The sequence below is a fragment of the Coptis chinensis genome, chromosome 8 (genome assembly GCF_015680905.1).
Source record: "Coptis chinensis isolate HL-2020 chromosome 8, ASM1568090v1, whole genome shotgun sequence".
NCBI classification, from domain to species: Eukaryota; Viridiplantae; Streptophyta; class Magnoliopsida; order Ranunculales; family Ranunculaceae; genus Coptis; species Coptis chinensis.
The window spans coordinates 10314401-10337429 of NC_141463.1; the positions used below are offsets into that span (position 1 = coordinate 10314401).

The 23029-nt window shown below is 35.6% G+C and overlaps 2 protein-coding genes across 20 annotated transcripts; one reads left to right on the forward strand and one right to left on the reverse strand.

Moving 5' to 3' along the window:
* Positions 1 to 1380: 1380 nt before the first annotated feature.
* LOC147479862 (uncharacterized) lies at positions 1381 to 22119 on the reverse strand. Of its 19 annotated transcripts, XR_015204115.1 has the most exons (15): positions 20773 to 22116; positions 18894 to 18973; positions 16540 to 16599; positions 15476 to 15554; positions 14391 to 14517; positions 13207 to 13267; positions 12342 to 12493; positions 11983 to 12061; positions 9290 to 9355; positions 6564 to 6689; positions 6231 to 6474; positions 4797 to 5012; positions 4120 to 4212; positions 2368 to 2508; positions 1381 to 1507 (listed from the first exon to the last, which is right to left on the reverse strand). XR_015204115.1 is itself a non-coding variant. In XM_086576668.1 (12 exons), the coding sequence occupies exons 9-12, from the start codon at positions 6246 to 6248 to the stop codon at positions 2458 to 2460; spliced, it is 378 nt and encodes a 125-aa protein (XP_086432794.1). In that variant the 5' UTR covers positions 6249 to 6474; positions 6564 to 6689; positions 11983 to 12061; positions 13207 to 13267; positions 14391 to 14517; positions 15476 to 15554; positions 16540 to 16599; positions 18894 to 18973; positions 20773 to 22116; the 3' UTR covers positions 2140 to 2457. The 19 variants fall into 19 exon arrangements, 1 of the variants encoding a protein (XP_086432794.1); XR_015204111.1 differs by lacking the exon at positions 12342 to 12493; XR_015204117.1 differs by lacking the exon at positions 9290 to 9355.
* Positions 21240 to 22787, forward strand: LOC147479863 (NAC domain-containing protein 6-like). The gene is made up of 2 exons (XM_086576667.1): positions 21240 to 21644; positions 22176 to 22787. The coding sequence occupies exons 1-2, from the start codon at positions 21240 to 21242 to the stop codon at positions 22662 to 22664; spliced, it is 894 nt and encodes a 297-aa protein (XP_086432793.1). The 3' UTR covers positions 22665 to 22787.
* Positions 22788 to 23029: the final 242 nt, after the last annotated feature.

The following is a 23029-nucleotide window of genomic DNA, read 5'->3' on the forward strand; positions in this document are numbered from 1 at the left end:
GAAGCTGCAGGAACAAAACCCTCCACAAAAGAAAACAGGAAGGACAGCCGCGTGCGTGACCGGAGTAGTTGACCAGGGGGAGGAGTAAAGAGAGAGGGAGAGCAACTAGGAGGACAATGAAAGACTGGATGGAAGAGAGAAAGAATCGAGCGGGCTTTTTATAAGAGGAAGGGGCAAAAGAGTAATTGGAGGGGGCTGAAATCGAGGCGACACTAAAAGGGATCAATCAGGGATTGACGCGTGGATGCGCAAGAAACGAGGGGGCACAAGTTATAATTGCGATGGGACTCTTGAGTCCAGCGATGAAAAAGAAACTCTAGGGACCGCGGATGGAAACGTGACGTTGTGGACTCTCGACTCCCCGATTACCAAATGGTCGCGGACTCGAGAGGGGGCATCTGTAGTGGTAGTATGGGGGCCCGAAGTATCAATGGGAGGATGCGCCCGAGTCGACGAAAGGAATCATAAAGCCGCGTCTTGGATCGGATCGCTAAGTCACATGGTCGCAGTACGAAAACCCTACACGCGGAGAGAAGAAGACCGCGAGATGGAGGGACAGGTGGAGGGCCCGGATGGAAAAGGGAACCGATATAAAGAGAAAGAGAAGAGAGAAAAAGAGGAGGAGAGGGCAGCCATCAGAAGAGAGAGAGGAATAGTGCTTCAAGGTTGGGTGAATAGTGAGAGGAACGAGATTTGAGTTGTAACAAAACTCCTGACAAAATAAGATTAAAAGAGCTTTAAGCGCATGTGCAATGCAATCTTGCAAAACTAACATTTGAAAAAGCTGCAACCACAATAAAAAATATCTATCCAAATGGAACAACAACTAATATCTTTACTCACATAAACATGTCTGAAAACCCTGAACAAAAAACTATAAGAATTGTCTACAGGAGTAAAATTTTCTACCAACAACCAACCACATCCATTAACTAAACTGCTGATATTACCATTAGACATTAATGACAAAGATAATTCTTTTCCTAACCATAAGACGCCATTGAACGCCCTTTAAAACTTTATTGAACACCCAAAGCTCTATCCACATCCAACGGGGTTTGCTTAAACCCCAAAAAGCCCAATTGCCCTGGGTCTCAAGGTCCGCTTTTTTTCCTCCGGGGGTGAAAGTGTGAAATAGTTTGTTGTGGTGTTTTTCACCCCCCGCCATGCTAACTCAAGCAAACTCTCAATCTCCAAAGAAGTTGTAGCCTGCAGAAAATAACGCAAACAATCAACCCAAGCTAGACCACAATAGTAGTAAAACCAAGGGGAAGAAACGACAAGGTATGAATATAGAATGGACACTTTCGGCCAGTGTTCCTTGATCATACACACCCAATCGACAAAAGATTGTGACTCCCGAAAATATGTTTGACATACCGACTTTCAGAGATTGCGAGAGATGCAAAGACCACTGCGGAAGTTTTACATAGCAACGAAGCTAAAAGAGGTACAATCATGGCCCTCTTCAATGGGAAGAAATTTGCCAATCCCAAGAACAAAGTATCTATTGGCATATAATTTTAAACATGATTAGTTCCCATAAAATAATTGGTATGATCTTCAAATATCGATCAGTTGACATTACACAATTGGAAGAGGTGGGATCTTGACTATTTGTTCCAATGGTTTATTAGCACATAAACTAATAATCTATTTAACTTTTAATATTTGGATTAAGGAAGTATTATTCATTAGTCCAGGGCCCACCGTGGCTAGCTAGAACCTTTTTTTTCCAATGACCTGCATATTATTAGTTTAAAATTGATGAGAGAAAAATCTTTTTTTTCTATGGTCTTAGCTGATTATCCAATTAGCTCTTCATGATGTGGTAAGCATGTTTGCATCTCAAGTTTTTAGGTAGAGGGTTTAAATACTCAAATATACAATAATTCACAGAAATACAGGATAGTTACTCTTTCTTCTTTTTCATGTGTAGCTTGTCCTAGTCCTTAGTGTTACATACTTTGGTTTCCATTCTTTTGATTATCAAATGTCAAGTCCCTCCCCATCCTTCTTTTCCCTTTTCTTAAAGGATTTTTTGTCCTACACAAAGAAACCTAAACATTGTGAACTTATATATGTATAGATCCAGCCTATATGAGTCTAAGTCCTAAAAGTTCTCTATTTTGATGATACTTGAACAACAAAACCCACCACAAACATCATCATTAACTTCACCTCAATAATTGTACGAACACATTCTAATATGCATTAATACACTTGCACTAATGATGTGAAGTAACTTTTTGAAATGCAAACTATGAAAGTATGAGACAAATAAATATAGATGAGAAAGCTGATAATAGATTCAATAACCATAAGATACATAGGTAAAAGTTATAGATTTTACAGTAATTTACATACTTGAATCCTCAGTCATCCTTCTGTCATGTCCAAAGTGGTTGACCTGCATGATCTTGTGCAATATGGTTTTGTCCAACTCATCTTCTCCATTCAAGGCAGAGAAGTCGTGTCAGCAGGCGCAGAACAATCATCTACACCTGACTGGAAGAAAGCAACTTTGTGAACTCTTCAAATATTCATAAATTAGTGAAACAACAATATAAGAATATGAAATTTATCAACGTAGAAAAGTGGTTACTACTCTGCATAACAAAATATAATAATGTTACAGGTCTAAATACTAGCACTCGCTACGCAACAACAATTGATTTGCGTCCCATCTTCTCAAGCAACTTTGCAATTGAGATTACTCGGTTACCTGTCTTAATAATTGTGACATCCTTCTTAACCAAGCCGTGTGAACAAAATTAAGCTTCAGTTGACGGAAATTAATTCTTAAATTCCAAATTGCAAAACCAAACAAAGTTAAGCATGTACACAAAATTGTGAATTACCAAACTCTATGTTGCATTAGTAAATAATAGGATAAAGATTCAAATGAAGGGAAAAGTTTAATATACAATTGTTAATTCATCAGCAAAATAAGATTTGAACATTAACAAAAGATGATATTAACCCCAAGAAAAACATGTACACAAATAAGAATATAATAAACAATTAGGGTTGGTATATATACGTAAAATGTATGTGCCAAACCTCCCTCAATTGTTTCGGAAGTCACAGTCAAACGTACTAATGTTATACCTGCATTACCTTCTCCCTTAACACTCCAAACCTGATGGTAAACACCAATCAAAATAACAAATTTTGTTGCATACTACCAAAAAAACAATCAAGAAACAACGGCCCATAGCTGTTATTTAAGAAGAAAACATGTGCTATATTCCGTTGTTAGGACCGTCATAAAAACCGCTGTAGTTTTTGAAATATGATGGCCCGGGGAACTTGTAAAGTTTTAAAAACAACGATGGCTTTTAACACTTGTGAAATAACAACGGGTCGTCAGCCCATGTTTCCTTTTAAATTTGTCCCATGTATATTTAGAATGGAACAACAAACTCAAGCCGTTGTTTATGGGAGAAATATTTCAATGGTTCTTGCTATCATTTATTTATTTAGCATCTTTTGTTTTCTTTTTTGTTGTACCTGATAGAAACAAAATATATTCCTGTAAAGCTAGCTATAACTTAAGAACAATAACAAAATATAAAACAAGAACAAGACCTGAATCAAAGCAAAATATTTTCATTGGATACTTGAAACTTTAACAAAAAAATCCCATCCAACAACTTGAACAAATCCTATCCTACAACTTTGTACACAACCAAGTCTTTCATATAACTTAAGAAAGTAGTTTAGATTACATTAGTAAAGGCTTTAGGCCATCACTACTGTAGAAAAGTGCATAGATAGCACAGGAAAAACGCTATGAATTTTACTTGATAACATTTACAAAACGCTATCTATGACCATCAAAACGCTATGCTTTTTAAGATAACGTTTGTGTCACGCTATCAAATTAATAGCGTTTTGTCTGAAAACACTATCATTACGCTATCAAAATGATAGCGTTTTGTATAGCGTTTATTAATAATGCAATAGATTCCATAGTGTTTCTTTCATGCTATTAAACTTCTATAGCATCAAGAAAATGCTATTGTTTTTGTTAATATAAAATCAGAAAATTCAAATGCATACTAAAATTATTAAATTAGTGAATGAAAAAGGAATTGGATCCAGATAGATTTGAACCATCAACCTCTCAATTATTTGAGTGCTCTTCCATTTCGAGCTTATGGATCCATTGTATTTCAACCCCCTAATTTGCCATTTTACATAGTTCACCTATAATAATAAGAAAGTACTTAATTACAATATCTCCAGACTATACACATAATGCATAGATACAAGCACGGTTAATGGGCCATTAGGAGTTTTAGGACGTAAGTTTTGAATGCCAGTGCAACTTAAGCCGTTCAAAGTTAAAATGAGGCAAAATCCTTAGCGCCAGACTGTAAACCTTCATGTCCCAAGGCCACACCGCTAAACTATTAACCACATGTCCCAAGGCCACACCAATCTTTAGTTATCAGTTGTTTAAAAATTCTTTGTTTTGCTATTAGAACCAAAACATATCCTGTAAGGAACTGTAGACCTCCACGAGTGCAATTGTAATCGTGGTTAGGTATATAAACTACGCACATGGAAAAATATGAATGTTATGTGGACACGCCTTATTTTAAAAATAATCCATGTCGGATACGTATTCTCGTGTCCGAGTCGGACACGACACGGAAACATTGTATGTGATATACCTCAAATTTTGATACTTCGCCATGTCAAACACTTTGTATCCGTGTTGTCTACAAACACATATTCGTGTCAATGTAACATAGAAAAATATACACTTCCAGAAAACTAGAACTTACATTCTCAGTCTTAGCTTTTTTGGCAGATGTGCCATTAACACTTTTTGTGTCATCACCGCCTGACTTTCTCTTTGCCTTTGCTGACTTGGGTGCTGATGGGGTTCCCTTAACAGATCCTGCTAAGGTTTTGGATGGACTATTGTCAATCGGTTCCTCTTTTGGTGTGTCCTTCTGTTTTGGAGCAAGCACCGGCGACATTCCAACTTCATCATCCATCTTTACATAGAAAACAAAGGGAAATTGTATATTAGAGAACAGAAAAGAAAAAAAAAATAGTTGTACATATACATTACAAATAGATGACTCGGCTTATCCATGGTATGTTGGAGTTCATGGTACATCTAGCATGTATCCAAATAGAGGGGAACACCAGATTTAAATTAGATCTCCATTCATCTAGTGTCTTTCCAACTAAATGTAGAGTGCATGTATCAGCTAAAACAAGAAAAGTATGCATTGAGATTTGAGAGCAATAATGCCAGGAAGGAAGTAATATAAAACAAGTTACTGAAGAACTGAAGAGTTTTTTTCTTCTAATTATTATTACTCAAAATACCATTAAAATATACTATATCGATATCATTAAGAGTTTTAAGACGATTACATCAACACCCAAACTCTATCCATGGCAAAGTTTCCAGGTCCAAAAGACCCACCCTACCCTACCTAAAGGGCAAAGGCTACTAAACCCAAATACAAAAACCTGAGTAAGACTAGGCAAAAGTGCAGAGCCCCAGGAAGTGCCACATTGCGACGAACCAATGTTCTTTCACCTCACCAAAGTAGTCTCCCCCTTTCTCACCCCACCTGCCTCCCATCTTAATGCAAATACCATCACTCATCATCAGAAGGTTGAGGAAACAAATAATTTATAATGTAGATTTATTCAAATACCAGTAAGGCAATAAATATCTCAGTTTTAACAGTAAATACCAAGTCACCTCTGTAGCTCCAAGGTGGGGAAGGGTCTATATCTTTACTGTATGCAAAGAAGGTACAAACTTTATGGTGGTAAAAGGAGATAAAAGCCACTCTTGAGAGATAGATCAAAGAGGAGATAGTTCTCATTGGAGACTTCCATTTCCTTACGCCACAACTAATATGCATATTTGCTCAATCCAGACATCACAATGATCGAATATAGTAAAGCAAAATGTTGGATGAATTTTACAAAAGACAATGAGTCAAAATAGAGACTGCAAGTACACATGGAAGGTAGGAAAAATTAGTAGGGGTGTTCTGTCTTTAGGAGTAAGTGGGTAAGCATTACTGCAAAATGCATCCATTTAAGAAAGTGTAAGGCTCATTGATGGAAAACAAGGGGAAAGCACAGGGTGATAAAATTCAATGACATCTATCTCCTCATTAGACAAAAAAGTAGCTTTACTGAAACAGGAAAAATCAGTACAGAAAGCTCATTTACTAGGTGCTTACCAAAATTGAGTTTATCATTTTCTTTTTGTTGGTTTTAGTTCAAGTGCTCTTTTTCTCTTATCAACAAGAGAGCTCAATTAGTAATCATCAAAGCTCTGCCGCGGGACACAAGTACTCCCCAGCCTATACTAGTGTAATCCCAATCATTTCCTTATGCGCCTAGCCTATACTTGCACAAGCCAATACATGTAGCAGTCATGAGCAAGACCCAAGAGCTATGATTAGGGTCAGTAGAAGCCACAACCTAAGAAAGATATAACAGGGCTATCACCCGACAGCAAGGTGCTATAAAGTTCAAACTATACAGTCAACCTTCGCTTTGAGAAAAAATACCTGCAAGGGGGAAGTACTTGGGACACAGAATATGTTGTTTCCCACTCAGTTGCAAGACGTTGAGCCTTCTGAAACAACTGTTTGGAAATCTTTTGCAAGCTTAGCATCGGCAATCTTTTTGCTTGCCTGCAATTAGATAGGGAAAAAAAATCAGAACTAAGAACCACTCAGTTACGAAGAAAGCAAACTTTTGAAAACCATGGAAATATTATAAACTAAATCCAACCTAATCGGCAGTTAACATCAAAAGAATCAATCACGTCAGAGGTAATATAAGTAAAACTGAAAAACACCACATAGACCATAAGGAACTGATAAAATCATGAGAATCGTGCTCGGGATTTCAAACCTCTACTAAGCCATATGAATTCTGCACTTAACACTGAATCCGACCATAAATAAAGAGTGTTTATTTACAAAGAAGGAACTATCGAACTACAAGCAAGTTAAGCTATTTAAAAACTAATCAGAATAAAAGGGAGGGAGGAAGATTATAGGGAACCATCATGACAGACCAGCAACTATAAGAATTGCTATTCATTCCAAAAGGATTAAATCCGTCTATAGCTAGTCCTAGCCGGACATTGCATGGCTCACTTGAAAATTCAGGTCACTTACGATTAACTGATTTCCAAGCAGAAGAATCAGCAGGATGGCACATGTAATCCTCATCTCCAACTGAATTAGCATGCCACCTCATTTTCTCTGCAATCCACGGTATTGTGTATAATCTCTTCAGCCTTGGTGTTAATGGGAAGTACCTTAGCACCTTCCACGGAATTTTGTTCCCTTTATTCCTAAGAACAATTAACTTCCATTTGCTTGCCTTACACACTGGACAAAACTCCCTAGTTGCATGCTATTTCCAGTATAGAATGCAATCATTACGACATGCGTGGATCACCTCATAGTCCATTCCCAAAGATTTGATCAGTGTTTTCACATTATAGGTGTCAATAGGTATAGTGCTCTCCTTTGGCAAAATAGCTTTTAACATTTGGAGCAACTCCGTGAAACTATTGTCCGACCATCTATTTCTAGCTTTCATACTCATCAACTCAACTGTCACGGAAAGTTTCGTCAATCCATCTTCACACGAAGGGTATATACTGCATCTTCCTTCAATTTTTTGTAGTAATCATCACCATGTATATCTTCTTCATTTTGTGCGTCACATCCACCTCGAAGTTCATTCATACAATCATCTAATGACTCGGGATCTATATGGGCATCGTTAACCAAATCGACCATCCTAGGGGCTGCACTTGAAGAAGGGCAATGGTTCACCATGAAAAGTCAACGTTGTGTATGTCTCATCAATACCAAGACGGATTAGATGGTCACTGACTTCATATAGTCTTTTTCCCATTAACATTACGACATGCTACACATGGACAGCAGTACCATCCATCGTTTCCCAGTTTGTTTTGAGCAAATATGAGGAACGATATGACACCCTCAAGATATTCCGTAGAAGTTTGAGGTGCTTTCATCCATGCCCTGCTTGGGGGTACTGAAGACATTCCAACTATACAAAAGAATGAGAACTAAATATAATATTAGCAATAAGCACAAGTTCAAGCTAGCAATTGCTAAATACCAAGACAAAATTTAGGGTTAATTAGACTAAACCCCCCAAAATATGTACCAGTTTAAATTAAACCCCCCAAAATATGTACCAGTTTAGAATAAACCCCCTATTGTTTGATGTTTCACTTAATTCCAGAACTACCCCTATTATTCTTTTTCCTGGATCACTCTCCTACATTTTTGCTAACATTACCACCATATTTATACAAAATTATAACTCTTATAACTCGAGTACCAAGAATTTGAAACAATACCTATTTGGTAAATTGTTCAAACTATATTGTCCCCTTTAAGCTCTCTTGGAACATAAGATTTTAATTTTTAATCAAAACTCGCTCAATCCAATTTGTTTTGGACTAATAATCAGAGGAATTGAGTATTTAGAGGTTGAAATTGAGTATCATTGGGTTTACTTAAGGTTTGGTACGACATTATTGTTGTTGGGGTTATGGGATTTGGGTTGTGATGGATTGTATTGTGGAATCAAGTTGAGGTTGGGCCATTGGGGAGGACGAGTGACTAGGGAAGATGGAAATGTCAAATATAATAAGGGTAGTTTGGGAATTAAGTGAAATAACAACCATAATGGATATTAAAGTCTAATGATTTAAACAATAGGGGGTTTAATTTAAACGGATACATACTTTGGGGGGTTTAGTCTAATTAACCCCAAAATTTAATGGTATATCAATCATAATTCAAAATACTATCAATCACTAGAACGTTATATGATCGAAAGACCTCAATATATGAGGATAACAAGATTTTCCAGTTGTAAACAACTGCTCAAATCAGTAAATAGACACCAAGACATCAACTAGACTTATGTATACAGAGCAAGGATCAACAGTTTGTCAATCTCACTCGCTTAATTACCCCAAATCACTACCGCACCAACAATAGTAGTGGATCAGATAATTAATGCATTACTTTACCGATAAAGATCCACCAAAAACAATTTAAACAAGATTGAAGCAACTATAGAACATTCATCACCAATAACTCTAATATTCAAGTTCATTTACATACTGGATAAGATAAAGATGAAAGTGAAATAACAGTAATAGATTTAACTTTTTTTTTCCCTAATAACAGCCATTAATCAAAGAATTAAGACCAAAATAAATCGAAAATACCTGTTAATTAGATGACCGAGTAAAACGTATAAATGCACCAAAACCCCCAAAATCGAAACTGCATAACTAATAGGAAAACAAATAGAAAAATTGAAAACCAAAGATTTGATACTAAATACCAAAAATAATTAAAAGTGAGTTCAACTCATCCTTTATAAATTTCATATAAAGCACCCCCATCAATTTCCTTCTCATGTAAAACAGGACCAATCACATGACTGAAGTCCTAAGTAGTTCCTCTATATAGGAATGTTATCTAAGGGGAAAAAAAAACTACTTGAGATCACAATTATTACTACATTTGTGAATGCTTAACTTAGTGCTCAACAATACTAGCATCCGGTGTGCGTCAAACTTGAAAGAATTGGGGTACACATAAAAATTGTGGGTAGGTTACATTGTCAATATGTCTGACCATTAAAAGTTGTGCTTACAAATAAATGCTTGTTGCCTTCTCTTTTTGGAAAAACCATCTTCAAAGCTACTATTTCTTAAAAGCAAACAGTTTGTTTTTCAGATAAAATACCCTAACAAAAAAGACCTACTGTGGAAACAAATATTTCCAGCAAGCAAAAGCGAGCTTGCTAAAAGGACTGTGATTCATTCTTCCCATCAATAACATAGTTGGTAAACACAAAGTTTCATAAGCATAGCATTCCATCTTAACGAGAGTAAAAGAAACAATCACAAGAAATGGCCCAAAACTAAAAGGGGTGTTTAATTGCTGGAATTTTATTTCTCTAAAAAAACCAAGTTTTATACCAATCATCTCTTTCAAGAGAATATGTTTACTAATAATATTATCATATCATATCAACCCCACCAAGCTACTAAACATGCATAAAACCCGAAAAACTAGTTTCGACAAAACCCATTCCTACAAATATGAAAACAAACACTAAAACCATACAAATCAAGCACGCAATTAAACCCAAATTGGCTAAACCACGTATAACCAAAGCCCTTAATCATTAATAGCTTTCAGTAATCAACATTCTATCCTTAACAATATGTTTATCAACAATGATTCATACAGTACTCTCACAAACCATATATGCTACAAGACTCACTAGAATAACATCTTTCTAAGTTGTTATCCGATAGGTCACACTATTACTAGTTGCCAATGCGTTTTTCATGGCCAATGCATTTTGTAGGCAGTCACATTTATGTACAAGTGAAAAGTGATTATCAATAGTGGAAGAAAAATCTAGTTAACCCAACAGAAAATAAGATTACACGTGTATTCATGAATGTCAAAAGATGCAATGCAAAATAAATAGCTTAACATCGGAATGTCTAAAGAAATTTACTGCAAGTAAACTACAATACAGTGCAAGATAAATAGATCATCATCAAAAAGCTTAACAATTCGACTACCACGTACATGATCAAAAAACATAGTCCCCAAAAGTTCGAGACTAACAAAGGTGCACGAGTCAATGAACTCTCAAATATATCAAAGTCTAAAGCATAAGATTACATCCCAAAATGTGGCAACAGTTGATGACATCCAAGTCGAAGAAAGATAATAGATTTTGGCATCACAAACGTGTATGAACAGCTCAAGTCTCTACATCCAAGTATCTAACTCCTTAAAAATTAACTTAAGAGGATTAACTTAAGAGGGCGTTGAAAGGTATCCTAGTTGTATGCGTTACTACCGTTGAAAATTTTGTTTGAGCAACCCAACTGAATTTTTACAGTGAATTAAACATTAAATTTGTAATCTTTGAGGAAAAATTCAACCTTTTAAAAAACAAATTGCAATTGGCCTAATATAACAGCAACAAATTCAATTTTTCGACTAATAACAGATATTAATCAAGGAATTGAGATCAAAATATGTAGTACTTGCTAATTGGATGATCAAGCTAAACACATTCCACCAAAACCCCCAAAATCGAAACCGAAAAACTGATGGGAAAACAAATAGAATAATTGAAATATGAAGAATTTATACAAAAAAAAAAAAAAAAAGTGTTAACTGTCGCAAATGAGAGTACATGATTACTTGAAACTAAGCTGTTGATGGCGACAGAATGAGATGAAAACAACAATCGAGATTTCAGAACGAGCCTCACTATCTATTTTTCTCACACTTTGTTTAAGAATGAGCCGGAAGAGAAGTAGTCACTATCTGTTTTGTTTTGATGAAGGCGTATTCTCTCTCTTTGCTACATTTTAGGATTCTCAAAATAATGTTTTTCTTATTTACCCAACCGAAATTTAGCGCGGAAGTCTAATTTTTCGCGAAATAGTAGAGCGGGAATGAGCCTGTGAAAGCTCCAAATTCTAATATAAAAGGACGACGGCTATTGAGGTAGACAATGACGGCTATGGGCTCAAGTTTTATTACAAGGGTTATTAACCGTCGTTTATGCCTGAATGCACCTGTCGTTTTTTGGCCAATTTGGTGTAGTGATACTTTTTGCATAGGCAACTCATATCCATTACAAGACAACCCCAAAATCTAATTTTAAAGTCAATGGAACTTGATATTCAATGCCAAAAATTTGACAATAATTTCCTCATGATACAGTCGTTAGAGAGGATCATACCTAGGAATTAAGAAATGTGCAATGGGAACGTAACCATCTACATCTTTGTGAAAAAAATACTACATATATACATAGATGTATAGGTTAGAGTCCAAAACAAAATGAAAATTGAAGTAGAATGAAAAGAAAAACCTTGCAAGATTGCTGACTTAGTAGTGATGTTGGCAAGAGATTAACATCTTCAGAAGTCTTTGATATGCAGCTTGATTCCCTGGGTGTACAAAAATAAAATAAAATGTGCATAACGAAATTAGGTGAGTTCAAAGGATATACCACTTTAATGGTCGAACGCGGTTGAAAGACCTAGTTCCTATAGGCATTTGCATAGTAAAACATTTTCTCTAAACAACCCTAAGAAAGAAATCTAATAATAACATCTAATGGTGCGTAGTTAACTATATCATTACTCACAAAAACGCAGAGTTGACTACATCATTATTCAACTTTCTCAAATACAAAAAAATGTGGCTCTTAAGCGCTTTATGCAATACCTGCTTGTCCGAATTAAATTTTTAGGTGGACGTCTAATTTAAAACCATATAAAATTAGTACTTTGAATGCAACTGATGGACATGATTTCAGTTATCTTTAGCTTGTAAATATTGGAACATTGTGTACATCACAGCTTCTCATACCGTGTAAACTGCAATGAACAAAATAAGATTGATTATGCACATTGATTATAATTATTAAGGCGATCAAAACAGACCCAATTAGGCATATCATATTAGACCCGAAAAAAAAAACATGCCGGTTATACATTTAATATAGGCATATTGAATGACCTATTAGCTAGTGAATGTGTGATCTTCAACAAAATTTTGAATGAGCTTTGATTCTCCTGGATCACATTAGATTCAAAGTCTCAAACATGCAATCTCCATAACACTATGATTCACTGCTAAATACATATCATAAGGAAGCATTCTTTCCTTCTGTACACCTATATAAAAAAAAAGTTAAATACATGGTTTGAACTGGGGACATCTTGCGAGTAAAGCAAGCATGATGACCACTACACTACAACAACTTCATCACATCTAATAAATTTTGTGGTAATATAGTACATAAATTATATATAAGGTGCAACCTCTGGAGTAAGTTATCCCAGTTCCATAATATAGCAATGTGCTAAGTTATACATAGGTATCTAATGATAGTTCTCTGAAATTGTGAATCTTAGACAGGAACCATAGCGGGCCCCAATTTGTTTTTCTTGGGTGATCCTAGAGTATATGTACAACTTAGGAAAATGTGCAAATTTATTCCAAATCTTACGTGAAGAAAAACCTTTGAGTGGAGAGTTGTTATGGATTCATTCCCTTTGTGTTAGAGGAAGAGAGGCCAAGCACTAACCTGCAAAGTTGCTGGTGCACTAGTGCTAAAATCCAAATCCATAAATGAGCAAGAGTCAATCCTATTATACACAATGCAACAATGACTATATAGTTAGACAAACCAAATATATATACCAGTGTCATATCAAGAACAAAAGAGTAAGCATAGAAAAAACACTTATTTTTTCATTACGAAAATTTGATAACAAATTATATAGATGTTATCTTTTGAGAAAGAAGCTTCTAAGAGTCCTAAGCATCTATAGAATTGTAAACAATCAGGTAGTGTGCCACACACTAAAGTAGATCCCTAACTAAAAAACGTATTTGTTGCCTATAATAGCTTGTATGTAAACCAAGTTGCTTGAGAGGTTATTTTACGATAGATTCTTCAATGAAGGAAGCATATACTTTCTTTGTGTGAAAAACGAACAATATAATTTCTATCTTCAATTTGTTCAATAAGAATTAGGGAGGTGTTATACATTTACATCTATGACTATATAGAGATCTCAGCTCAACTATTCAGGTTGACTACTTGTATGTTGGGCTTTGAATAGTCTTGGCTTCAATTCTAACGTAGTTGGTAAAAAATGAGGCCATGAGGGGTTTAGGGTGTTTTAAGGTGTTTCCCTTGACATGGCTAGTCCATGACCAATGGCCTTCAACCACTCCTCCAACCCAAACTTGCATAATCAAGCTTTGGATAAGGAAAGAGGTGAAATCAGACAAAGTTCTTCTTATTACTTTTCAAAAATAACTACCGTATCATTCATATCTGGTGACTCACTGATCCTAAATGAACACTTCCCTTGTAGTTGTCCTACCCCAATACTAGAAATGCCTAGGAGTTTCCTTGTAGAACAATTTGAACCCAAAAGAGATCCCAAGAGTTGAGTTTTCACCGTAGCTAGTGAATGTACTAACGACTTTTCTTCATCCTATGGCAGGCTAATGCATTGTTTACTCCACTGCCTATATACATAACTCTCTATAAAGCTTCTTTTTGAACAATTACATTAAGAAGTAAAATGCATTAGCAAGTCTGCCATTAGGAAATTGTATATAGCTTTTGTTATTAACACATCTTCACTCCATAGCAAGTATCAAGGAAACTCGATCTATCAAAAGTATAGCACTCTAATCAAATTGAAAAAGAAAGAGTTAAAATGAAAGTAAAACAACATGTTAAGAGTAACTCACTTGCAATTCATCTCATACTATACATTGGTCACTTCGACCATCATTGCAAGTGATATGGGCAGCGAGAAGAACATGAGTATCATCTATTATCAGATACAAATTCCTCCAGCAGTCAAACACTTCTCTTCTAACAATCGAAACAGAAAGAAATCTATCTAACAAAACAGAGAGGAGTGGGAGGACAGATTCCACGTCATAAGGTGAGACGTGGTCGACACACCCCCTAACCATAGCCACTCAAAACTCATGGAGGGCGAATTAAAAAGCTTTTATGGGGTGAGTTAAAGAGTTTTTCTCACCTCACCCACCCCCACACAAAAAAGTCAACATTGGACAAAATTTTTATGGGTTGAATATTTTAAGGGCTTGGAACCATGAGCATGGGCTCAATTAAAAAAAAATTTGTAATAGTGGGGGTAGGCATCCAAAAATCAGCCAAAAGGCTGGGCTTATAAACTGTTGGGCCTCCAAATTTGACATGGTACTGCACAATTGGCTGACCCAATTGATGTTATTGAGCTTATGGATAATGGGCAACTGGGCTGGCCTTGCGCCGCGACGAGTAGTTTCGCGCCGAAGACGCACATACACCTTGCGCCGAAGGCGTGACAAGTTGTTTCGTGCCGAAAGCGCGGCTGGCCTTGCGCCGAAGGCACGACGTGTTGTTTCGTGCCGAAGACACGCGTTTCGGCACGCGTACGCCTTGCACGAAGGCACAACGAGTTGTCGGGATAACGCGGCAGGCATGTTGAGGTCTCACGGGTCGTAGGCACGGGCATACCCTAGTTTAAAACAAACTTAAACCTTTACTGGATAAAATATTCTAAATGGATGTCTTTCTGGGTAGCTAGAAACTCAACAAACATAATTGCATATTATCAGACTAATTGCATTGCTTGCCATTAACACTTATATGTTACAAACTAAAATGTTCTTCTCCATACTCTTTTTCAAAATAAAAACTTATTCTACTTTTAGTGTTTTTCAAAAATCAGATATAGAAACACTTGGGGAATTTCTTTTAAGGGATACCTGCCTTGAATGGACAATCAATCTGCCTTAAGATATAAAAATGTTAAAAGTACCCTGAGAAAGCCACTGTTCACGCCTTGCATCAAGCATACATTGATTCAATTTTGCAGACCAGTTTGTCTACCAGTTTGTCTGAAAGAAACAAAAATTCCCAATTATAATAATTGAAACATAAGAATTGGGATTGGAAACGCCAAAAAAGAATGGATTTTTACCCTTTTTTTCTCTACCAAAATTATCCTTGGAAGATTCTTTGGAGAAGATAAAAAGAATGATTCTGTTTTCTCTGTCGTTGTTATGGTTGTTGTTGTGGACGTGATGGGTGATGTAGAGTTAATTGTTTGGAGAAGTTTTGGGGTTTTATCTCATGAAGGGAATATATTTGAGAGACCGAGGGTTTCCAATTTTTGGTTACTACGTAAACTTCCATTTTTCTCTCCTATTTGTAGTCTGATTTCTTTTCTGTAATCTCAATTATAAAACGTTCAGAGAAGGGAGTCCCTCGCCTGAAACGTTCATAGTTTGTAGAGTTTAAAACTTCTAATTATATTGAAGTGTATAGATTAGGAAATATAAACCCTTAAGGAGTACCTATATACCATCCGCTAGAGCAACTACAGTTGCAACTTACACATTAACCCACGAGAAAGCACCAAAACTGGTATAACTTTACATACATATACCTCGCCATATCTATATTAACTCCAAATGAAAAAATATTCGCATTATACACTCGTCTTGTTTATTCAAAGAGGCCTGTGGCAATGCAAGTTCTGCACCCAACCCTTTCTCCTAAGCTCAGTAGGCCACACACTTTGGGGTTTAGGTTCAAGGCTTAATTAGCTCATGTTGGTTGCAAAACTTCGATCAAAGTAGCAATTCATTTTCTTGAAGGCCAGGCTTTTTCAGCTAATTTGCTAACGTAGTAGTGATATTTGGATCAAGCTATTTCCCTACGTATTTTAGGTCGTATCAACTGTTGAATGTCAAAAAGATATTGCAATCAACTTTAAAATACTAATGTCATTTATAATTATACCCAAGGCATCCTTGCGCAATTGTAAATATCTAATTCATATAAATCTACCAACGGAAATGAAAAAAAAAATATAGATACCTGATTCGTAGAGATTGTGTGAGCCATGAGATGAGAAGATCATTCTTAACTTTTAATATTCTGAGAAATACCACCCATCAAGATCACCGATTCATGATTGGCAATTATGAAATAGCTAATTAGATTAATTTTTTGTAACCAATAAAGGATAAAGTACATGTAAGTATGTAACTCAAAATGGGAAGAACTTTATTTTATTTTATTTTTACATACTTGATTTGTGGAGATATGAAAAGGTCACCTTCTTCAACCAAAATTTCAGATGGCGTTAATTAGGCAATGCAAAATACTCAATTTAATTCATTTAAATAATGCACTTACAACAAAACAAAATAACATCTAAAAGGAATAAATTAATAGCAATAAAAGAAAACAACAGTTAACCTTCTCTTTTGTAACAGTGAATTGCAAGGCATGGATGGGAAGCACTTAGTTGAAGTTCAAAGATACATGGCTTGAACGTCTACCAATTAAATTGGAAAGGTACAAACCTACGCAATTTTCACTTTTTTTTTTTTTTTTTTTTTTTTGGGGAGGATTGATCTCATATTGTATTTTTCTACTATGATACAACGAAAAGTAATACTAATTGAACTGATTGAATTGAAACTAATTGAAGACCTAAGACAAAAACATAGAGAATTTATTCAAAAATCAAGAAAAATTGATGGATCTTAAAGGAGTACTTTCTTTGATCAAGATGATGATGATGAACTGAGATAGAGAATCAAAAAATTTTTTTTTTGCTCGGTAAAGGTGTATATATTAAAAATAAAATAGAAAAGGATGAGATATCCTTATGCGTACAACATGAACGGTGAAAAGAACCAAAGAGGAAAGAAGCCAAAGAAAAAAACAAAACGAAAAACAAAAAACCTCTATGGGAGTCCTCATAGCATAATGGACTCCCATCTACAGACATAACTCTCAAAAGGTACCATCCGGAACTCCTCATAAATGTGCAAGGAAGCAACGTAAGCGCCTTGATTGTCAACACCACCTTCTCCCTAGGCAAAGACACCCCCCAAAAATGCGGTTATTCCTCTCTAGCCATAGCCCCCATAAGATAGCAAAGGTAGCATATTCCATACTGGCGCCCCTTTTTACGAGAATAGACATCCAAGTGCCATGATACTAGTAAAGCCTTCACTGACTTAGGGCATACCCACGAAACTCCTGATTCCGAGACAAAGAAACACCAAATACTCCAAGAAAAAGGACGGCTAAGAAGGATATGGATCGACCGACTCACCATCCCTCAAACACAGAGGGCAGAAATTAATAAGCATCTCTTTAATACGCCTTTTCCTAAGATTATCCACAGTCAGAATCTTGTTTAGAGATGCACACCATACAAAGAAAGCAACTTTCAAAGGGACTTTAGAACACTATATAGTATGACTCGGGAAATCATGCAGCACTCTCATACCTGGACATTGAAGCGTTGAATGAAGGATGGAATAAAATGATCTACAAGAAAAAATTCCCTTCTTGTCGATGAGCCACAGTCTTTTATCTCTATCCGGTCTCACATTAGGAATGAGTTCCAACTTCCCTATAAGAGCAGCCACACTAGCAATGTCCCTGTCACAGAGAGCCCCATATATCCCAAGGTTCCAAGCAATCGAACCATTATTTTCCCGCATGAACCAGCGAACTGGTTTATTCACGTACGTTTTTAAGCAATCGAACCATTATTTTCCCGCTGGTTCCCGCATGAACCAGCGAACTGGATTAATTGAGATAGAGAATCAATTAATCCACGTACATTTTTAAATTTTTGATAGTTAAAGAACAAAAACGACCTTTCAACAGATTTTTGATAGACAGAAAAAGAATAGAAGAATATGTATCCTTTGGCCTGAAGTTTAAAGTTTGAAGGATTGGATGTTGAGAATGAAATCCTTGGTGCGATTGTCAAAAGAAGGATTCAATATATCTGCAAATATTTTGTTTCCAAAAAGAAGAAATGTAACTGCGAAAGAAACCAATGTACAAAAACTTCTTATTTTTAGTTATCCTGATTTTTTGTAATACCCCTGCTGACGTGGACAGCCCCAATGAGCTAGAAAAGGGAGTATATATATATAAGGAATGGAAGCAAATACATCAAAACCCCCTCATTATTTTTTTCGTTCAGACTTCATTCCTAAATCCCATTGAATCTTCCAAAATTACATACATTTTGTACCAACAGGTTCTCCTAACCAACATATATGCATGCAGGAACAAAATGTTCATTACACAAATAGTTCACACACAATAAAAAAAATTACGTAAGATTAATCAATAGATTATACAATTAGAAAGAATAAAGAATAACATAAGCACAATTGATAGTGAGTGCAACTCACCTTTTCAATAAGAAAGAGATAGCATGACTTCACATCTTCCAGATCAATTTACTTGGCTCTTTCTATAAAAGTCATACTTGCTGTTAAATAAATAACGTATTAGTAACAATTTATTGGACAACACATTGCAGTAATGAGAGACAAAGTTGGATGATAACTTTTACTCATATAAATTGTTCCCATTGACAGTCACCACTTGGTTTCTAATCTATGTAGTTTAAGCGTTAATCAATAGCTAATCGGTCTAGGTGCACATAGCGATGAGTCATAGTAATTGGAATTAATCGGGGAATAATGAGGATCTAATTGAAGATAAGAAAAATATCATAACTGTATATAAGAATAACAACTGAACAGTCACTATTGTTGAGTTACATAAGCTTTATACAATACCAGCTCGTCCAATGAAATGCTTCATTAAAAAGTAAAAACATATAAGCAAGTCCAGGAAATGTATAATTGTATAAATGTAGCTTGAGATAACCATGAATGAACATTAAATCTACTCTATTTTGAATGCATGAGAATGAAATAGCCTAACACCACATCACATGAATATACTAAGGTTAAAAAGGAAATGTATCTGGCTAGAGTTTGTTGACCATGATTTGATCTTTTGTCCAATCCTCATCAAGTCTAGTGTACAAATTAAATATTAAGTTCCCCATATCCTTTGTAAGACCATTGTTGCACTTGTGATATGCCTCAGATACTTCTAACTATCAAGTTCGAAATAAGAAAATTTTGCTTAATATTAGTTTAAGTAGATATTAGTTTCATGGTACATATATTTGCCACTGTCCCAATCAACACCAACCCAAATTACAGTTTACCTTTTTACTGCTCCAATGTACTTCACTGTTTCTATCCTTCTTGGATCACCTAAGGCAAGAAGTCTTTGATTGTCAATAATCGGATTCGACAATCGGTTCTGTCTTCTCTTAACTAATTTTTTCTCTATTATCTAAAATAATCGGATTATTATGTCTAAAGATCGAGTACTATATATTGCTTACCCAGTTTATTCTCCAAATAAGTATCTATATGAACCCTTAAGGAGCACCTATTTACCATCCGCCAGAGCAACTACAGTCGCAACTTACACATTAACCCACGGGAAAGCACCAAAACTGGTATAACTTTACATACAAATACCTCGCCATATTTGTATTAACTCCAAATGAAAAAATAAACGCGTTATACACTCGTCTTGTTTATTCAAAGAGGCCTGTGGCAATGCAAGTTCTGCATCCAACCCTTTTTCCTAAGCTTAACTATATATTTCAATTGTCGTTTTATCCCCACGATTTGAGCCACCATTTCTAAGCTTTTCAAACAATCTTCAAGTTTATCATGGTGATGGTGGCAAAAACATCAATGCAACTGTTAAGACACCCAATACTTACCAAAAGTTAGGAGGCCCTCAATATTGTATTATGTTATCCTCACTTGTACAAAGTCATCTTTGTATGTAATTACAACTTACAAAGAGAAGGTCTCACAGATAGGCATTTGGGTCAAAAAAAGAACCCATAAGCTGAAAAATGATAAAAAAAAAATATGAACTACTCAACCAATTTACTGGGTATAGAGAAACTACCTTGGTGTAGTCATTTTTCATGAAAAAACTAATTGAATGAGCAGAAAATAACTTAATGAAACATGATGTTATTCAATAATCTTGTTGAACATAATGTAACCTAATTGCCATCATCTAACCGTATCCACTAATTAGAGAAATCAACTATCCAATGGATGGGATAAACCCCAATTATTTATTTAAAGCCAGTTGGCGTCAAAAACAGAGATCCCAAAACTAATGAGCAAAGAAAAAAATAAAATTGTAAGAGCAAGGAAGAAAGAGGATGCAAGAACTTACAATATGTCGGTGTTAGCTTTGAAATATCAACCACGTTGCCTGAGGTTGTTTGATTGCTTGAAGCTTCAAGAACTATTGTTGCTGGGATTTTTCTAATTTGAAAGTTAAAGAAATATTGTTGATTTCCATGAGTGAATGAGTGAGCGGAGAAGAAAAGGTTTCGGTGGTGGGAGAAAGAGGTTTTGGGAAGTGTTTTAATTTCGCAGTTTTTTTCTCCTCATTTATCGTGCGTCTCGCCTTCTAATTCCTTTCGAACTCACTTCTATTATTATACTTATACGGGAAATACTCTTTTTCTACTCTCACTTTCATCAGAACTCAACTTCTAATTAGAAATCTAGCAAAACTTGAATTAGGAATCCAAGCACTATGAAGATACATCTTCTTCTAATTGCTCTATCTCCTTCTATTTTACTCTCCTTTAAATACAAACGCCAAATACAAACTCCAAACAATTAGGTGTTAATATGACAAAAACGAAAAAAACGAAGATCACTGATCATGAGCTTATCAGTCATCTTCGTAACAAAGTCAATGGAGAGCAGCATGCCCCTTTCATCATCGAACAAGAAATTTATGGGGAAGGAAAAGAACCATGGGTGATATTCGGAGACAAATCTGAAGACACACTTTTATTTTTCACAAACATGATTCTAAAACATAGAAAGAGCCGAAGGAAAAACCGGATAGCTGGTTGTGGATGCTGGTACGGAGATGTTACAGATATAATTATTAAGGATAAGCAGGATAAAGAAGGTCCTCCTTTGGGATTCAGAAGAAGTTTCAAGTATAAACCGCTCAGAGGTAAAAAGTCATTGACGGAAGAAAGATGGGTCATGCATGAATACAGATTAACCAAGGACATGCAAGATGTAAGTTCACTTTCACTTTCCTATGGCTAGCTAGTTTCGTTCGTTATCTCATGCGTACTCTGTTAGTATTATTTATTAATCTATAAACTAATAATGTCATTACCAATATTTCTGTTAATGTTATTATTGTACATTGGTTATGGATATCAGAAGAATAACATGATCGAGAAAGGAATCCTAAGCGAGCAATGCACTTCGTGAGTTGCACAGATTCAGAAGTATAGATTACAAATAGATAACATGTATACAACTCACAACTGTGTTGCCTGCTAGCATTCTTTTATAAGATGCTTCAGACGGAAGCATGGAGCAACAACGATTTGGACCAGTTAGATTTATATATCCTCATATTATGGGTGGCCATAAGAACTCTGACTGTCCACTCTTGCATGTCCTGCCTGATTGGTGCTGTTACTTTGTCTTTTATTTTTATTTTCTTAATTATGTTTATAAACCAATGTTAAGAACTTGAAGAATACATATGATAAACTACATATGATATATCCATTAACCCCAGTTTCTATGTTGTAGGATAAGGAACTTGTGGTGTGTAAGATCAAAAGAGTTCCAAAAATGGAATCGAAAAAGAAACTAGAGACAAATAATCTAGAGGAGGTAAATAATGATATGACCACTGCTGGTGGTATGCCAAAAAATTGCGCAAGATTGGATGGCATGAGCGATGCTGGTGGTAAGCCGCGGAAAACAGAACCACGCGTTTCGAAGCCACAAGTGGAAGATGACATTAAACTTGATGCTATTTTAGAAATAAAAGCTTTGGATTTAATCCCAAATGGGCCTGTAGTAAAGATGGAAGAAGACACGGAAAGTGATGATGGTGGGGAAGAATGCGGCTTACTGAATATTGAGGAGTTTGCCCAACAACTAAAGAAATTTGATGATCAAATTATAGAGGAAGAAGTCTTGATACCGAACCCTAACTTTAGAGATAATTGCACATATACATATACGAATTGGATGACAGGTTGTCAGTTGATGCCTAATATACCAGATAAATGATGAGCCTATAAGGGAACATGGTTGTTGTGCACCATATACATTTTTCCAATTTTCAATCTAAACTGTTCGTCTGTTCTTGAGATTTATATTTTGCCGTCTTGCAATTGCTGGTTAAATTGAGACAATACACAGTTACAAAATTCCTTACGGTTTCCAATTTTCCATTGAAGTTTATGGGTATGTGAAATGAGATGGCATTTACCCAAAAAAAAAAATGAGATGGCATAGCCATCACAAAATGTTTTCACTTTATGGTCTTGTCCATGAATTAAGTTAAGCCGAATGCTAAAACATGCAACATGTAAATCAAAGAGTATATTCATAATTCTTATTGCAAATTTGCAATGCATGTGGGGAGGCCGGGA